Source organism: Branchiostoma belcheri, unplaced genomic scaffold, assembly GCF_001625305.1.
Source record: "Branchiostoma belcheri isolate BF01 breed outbred unplaced genomic scaffold, Haploidv18h27 scaffold259, whole genome shotgun sequence".
In the NCBI taxonomy this organism is placed as follows: Eukaryota; Metazoa; Chordata; class Leptocardii; order Amphioxiformes; family Branchiostomatidae; genus Branchiostoma; species Branchiostoma belcheri.
In genome coordinates this window covers 184,571-189,202 of record NW_017803864.1, presented here as the reverse complement: position 1 = coordinate 189,202, position 4,632 = coordinate 184,571, and the positions used below count along the sequence as shown (strand labels likewise).

The window sequence follows — 4,632 nt, the reverse complement described above, 5'->3', positions numbered from 1 at the left end:
GTTTTGAAAAGCTGACATAGTCAATGATACATACACTAAAGACAATTCCCTGACTATCAGTGTTGTGTAAGACGTCTATAAAGCAAGGACTGACAAGCACACGCTTGCAACTTATATAGAAATCGTGTAAACCCAAATTCACGGACAACACATGTAAACCTTAGAAGCGTCGATTACGGAAATAAGACGTTTATATGAAGTTGTGGCTAGAGTTAAAGAACCACAGAGCAGGAAAAGATTCAAATACTAAAGATATGTGCGCTCTACTTTCAGGAAAAGCGTCAAATACAAGGCAATCCGATGCGCTATGAATTGTTTTAACCACCTTGCCCGCAGCCTGACTCTGCACCCACCTAAAATCGCATGCCTGGAAAGTAGGGTTACCTGATTGTATCCCAAAATAATACCCATTACGTCGCTTGATTATCCTGGCTATCCTGGCCGAATTTGTGCCATCGTTACCACCACCCCCCCCCAACACACGCACGCATTGTGTCTGAGCAGCCGCGCTCCCCCTCCCCCTCCACTGTCAGGGCGGTGCGTCCTTACCCCCCCCCCAAACTAAACGAAAAACACCCGACACGCTACAGCTGACGTGAAATCGTATCCCCCAGACTTCCAGACTGCAAAATCAGAATACATTTAGTGGATTTCTACTTAGGTGAGAAGGAATATATTATGCCAAAGCATTACTGTAACTTTCATTGGAAAAGTTTTTGTTTTGCTCGGTGCTAAGAACGCTGTCTGGAATTCCCTTTCCTTTCTGAGTGATAGTTTATGGTGAATTTGGCCTCTTTTGCCTTTATTCTTCTCAACTAGTAGATAAGGGTACTTTTGACTGAAGTTGCCTCGCATTTTTGTAGGCAGAATCTTGCGTCACCACTGTAAACCACTCCCCATTCCCGCCTAGGCTGACCTTTAGAGTGCGCTAGATGCACTATCAGCAGCAAGTCGCTTATTTCTTCTTACCTTGGGTTCAAATTTTAGCAAGTGTATATGTTTGGCTTTACTGTTGTTTGTGTATTGTCGATGTCTTTGCTTTTATGGGCGTGTCCTGATGCGACATGCACCTGAATGTCGCTACTGATGCTATGCCTCATTTGCCAGCATACACGAAATGATCAGCATCGTTCAGATCTATCTCTTGCTGTCTATTCAGGTTTACATGCAAACAATCTCATACAGAACACATTAATGTACCCAACGGTACGAAAAAAACAATTAATTACCGTTTCCGACACGTCATAAGGGCAATTAAAGATATCTGTTGTACTTTTACTTCAACCTGCCAGGTGGCGCTGCTCAGATGAAAATTTTGACGCAACTTTATTGACCCGTTGCTTGGTAACGGAGTGACGTGAGACAAAATCTTTTTCAGAGATTGTTAGGGGATGTATATTCTTTAATTTAAGATACAATCTTAATAATCAATAGTTATTAAGGTCTCATACCGGAATTACTCCGCACGTGTAGGGTCTAAAAGAGTCCCGACAAAAAAATGATTGTGCCTGAACAGCGTGAGTTTAGGTCCACCATAAAATCCCTTTCATCACTCAGACCTGATCTAAAAAGGATTTGAGGTGAAAGCCTGTTTATTACTGACAGGATCAGGCAGGGAAGTTTCGGCGTCCGAGCGATTGTCGGACGTATACGCTTATTTTGACCTGAGTACTGCGGTCGGGCACAGTGAGCCAAAAGAGGGCCTCTTCCGGGTCATGGGTAATTGCAGTTATACATGACGTAAATATCGAACTAGCGGTTAGAATTGGGGAAAAATTTTTTTATCGTTTACATGATACGTGTGCTTGGTATAGACAGCAAAAAATCTGTTGATATACGATTTTTTGATTGGATTGACAGCCAAAATAGTGGCCTATTTTAACATGTAAGTCTACGGGACGGCGAAATTGGCGTATGAGACCAGAACAGCCTCAAAGGTTACACAAATCCTGCACAAAAATCGTCCAATTGTAGCTTCTTACCTCGATTTTTTCGGGCGCCTTGGCTGCCTGAGAGGCACACCTGATGTTTGTGCATGTTGTCGCAGCCCGCAGGACCCTTCCCGAGCACTGACCGACCCGTAACATCGTCAAACCGTCCTGACTTCGTCACTCCATCAACCTTTCACAAAACAAAATGGCGGACAGGCCGCGATTGACCTCTGACCTGAATAATTTTTTTTATTTACACCAAAAATGTGGATAGATATATCAAAAATTTTCTAATAATCATATCTTTGTTGTGATACTTTGCTATGTGGAGAAGTATTTGTTATGATTTAGCATTTTTTGTAAGAAAAGTTTGTTAACAGACGTGATTGACCTCTGACCTAAATAATTTTTTATTTACACAAAAAATGTGGATAGAAATATCAATAACATTCTAATAATTGTATTTTTTGTTGTGATATTTCCCTATATTGAGAAGTTTTTGTCATAATTTAGCATTTTTTGTAAGAAAAGTTTGTTTGTATAACATTGCGCATGCGCATCGTTAGCATTTTTGACAGAACCCGGAAGCAGTTTGTTTATGGCAACGCGCGTTTTTCGAGTGTGTGAGAATATTTGAGTTTAGGGATCATTTGTAAATCATACTTCACACTAAATCACTCAAAAACCGGTTGGCACAGTAGGGGAAAACTATGCCGAATGAGGTCAGTTTATTGTGTTTTTGTGCTTTGTTTTTAGTGTTTTGTTGACTTAAAATTTATGACTGTCCTTGGCTTGGTCATGCAGGTTCAGAATCAGATTCTGAAAATAACAAATAACTTATATACCTTTTGATACATATTTACCTCAAGTAATAGGTTAGAAGGTACCCTTTTTAGGTGCAGCAGCAGCAGGACGAATTCAGTTGAAGAAGATATAACAAGTAAAGTTGTTAAATTATGTTACATTTGTCTATGTTTAGGTAAACAAATATGCTTGACAGACAATTCAAACTCTACTACTTACTACTAGTAAGTTAAACGTTACTTGGATAGTAAATACATGGACGTTTGGACGTTTTGAGTGATAGCCATCGCTCTTCTATACTTGCTTTAAGCTAGCATATAGGATTTTGTAGTGATGCTGAAAAAGAGCAAAATTATTATATAATCTGTGTTAATTACTCCGTGAAGGAGGTCAGGACCTCCGGACGGAGTGTTGTAATCGGCTGATTTTTCATGTTCGCAGTCAAAACACTGGGTTCTCTTTGTGTAATCGGCACGCAATTTTATACGCCGTCTGCGGGCATGCCCGTGTTGATGCACGAATGTGTATTTTTGCCGTTGCTGCTTTCGCGGTCCATGTAATATCGCAGACGCACCCCTACAATTACGAGGCGAATTGGAATGGTCCAGAAAAACGCGTTGTTTGGAATAGCAGTGGGGTTCAAAAAAGTTCATGCAGATACGGGGTGGTTTTTATAAGTGGTTCCAGATGTTTTTGCCCATGGTTAAGAGATGCCAAGTTTTTGGAAGATGTTCGCAGCCAAAACGCATTCTTCCGTACGTCGCATTTCTGTGTAATTTCGCATGTGGTGTTGCATTATGTCCGGGATGATGCACGTCTTTTATTTTTACCGTAGCTGTTTTGATATTGGAGTAAATGCTTATTTTCGAAACATCCCCATTTCTTTGAAATGGTTTCGTCCGTTTATGCAACTGTTACTGCGCTAATGACGACCAGTCGCGCTGTCCTGATACACCGCGAATGTGCGAGTGTTCCCTGTAGACAGTCCCGGGAGTCATTTTTTGCACATTCCAGGAGCCAAACCAAAATACGTTCATGAACCGAGTCCAAAAAACCGAAACGTGAAAATCGGATGATCGGACCTGATGTACATTTCTCTTTCTATAGATTGTACACACAATACACACATCTTTAGATAATCTGGCCATGGCAGGTTTAAAAAAAAGTAACCCTGAATCATACTAGATTAGCGTAAATGCATGTTAATGCGTTCAAAACAAGAAAAAAATTGTTTCCGGGTATTAATCTCTTGAATCACGGCGCTGAATATTGACGCAAAAATATTTCGGGCATCGCGCGCCCTTCCCGCGTCACGTGTAGGCATCTCGCATCTCTGATTGGTTGTTGCGTCTTAAGATGACTGAGCCGACGCGCGTTTAAACAATTTTTCTTTGTTCGATTTATCACACTTCACAGAGAATTGTCGCCAATGGCTACTTCTTTTTGTTGCAATATATAATACTTCACGGAGAATTGTCGCCTATGGCTTCTTGTTTTTTTTATTTTTATACCTACCATTATTATTATATACATGTATATGCAACTCTTCTTGGGTAGGCATAATCAGGCCTTTTTAGACTTCGTAATTCGAAGGCAGCCTCCGCAAAAGTCAACGTAATTCGTAGCCACAAATCATAAAGTTGTAATCAGCTCTGTAACTTCATAATCGGCGGCAAAAATTTTGCGTTATTCGTAATCACCACACACACCCCATGCAGGCACTCATTAATACTCTCTACTGCTGGACAAAATACGAAGATTACTTCATTCATTTTAAAGCCCATTTGATAGTCATCACTTTAGCTATACTAGAACACCTGTATCGACCATTTTTGCGACCCAGGTATAACAATGACACATACACGTGTTTCCCACCCCTGCCAGGTGTTATGTTACC

General features: G+C 40.7%; 2 protein-coding genes across 2 annotated transcripts in view; one reads left to right on the top strand and one right to left on the bottom strand.

The window, feature by feature from the left end:
- LOC109471774 (NADH-ubiquinone oxidoreductase 75 kDa subunit, mitochondrial-like) overlaps positions 1-2,146 on the bottom strand; it is a 14,403-nt gene extending 12,257 nt beyond the window's left edge. Inside the window, exon 1 of the mRNA XM_019771132.1 lies at positions 1,983-2,146. Within this exon, the coding sequence (XP_019626691.1) occupies positions 1,983-2,087 (105 nt within the window). The 5' untranslated portion in view covers positions 2,088-2,146. The remainder of the gene's footprint in view (positions 1-1,982) is intronic.
- A 478-nt stretch (positions 2,147-2,624) lies between these two features.
- Positions 2,625-4,632, top strand: part of LOC109471770 — a 6,502-nt gene continuing 4,494 nt past the window's right edge. The window contains exon 1 of the mRNA XM_019771128.1: positions 2,625-2,653. Within this exon, the coding sequence (XP_019626687.1) occupies positions 2,642-2,653 (12 nt within the window). The 5' untranslated portion in view covers positions 2,625-2,641. The remainder of the gene's footprint in view (positions 2,654-4,632) is intronic.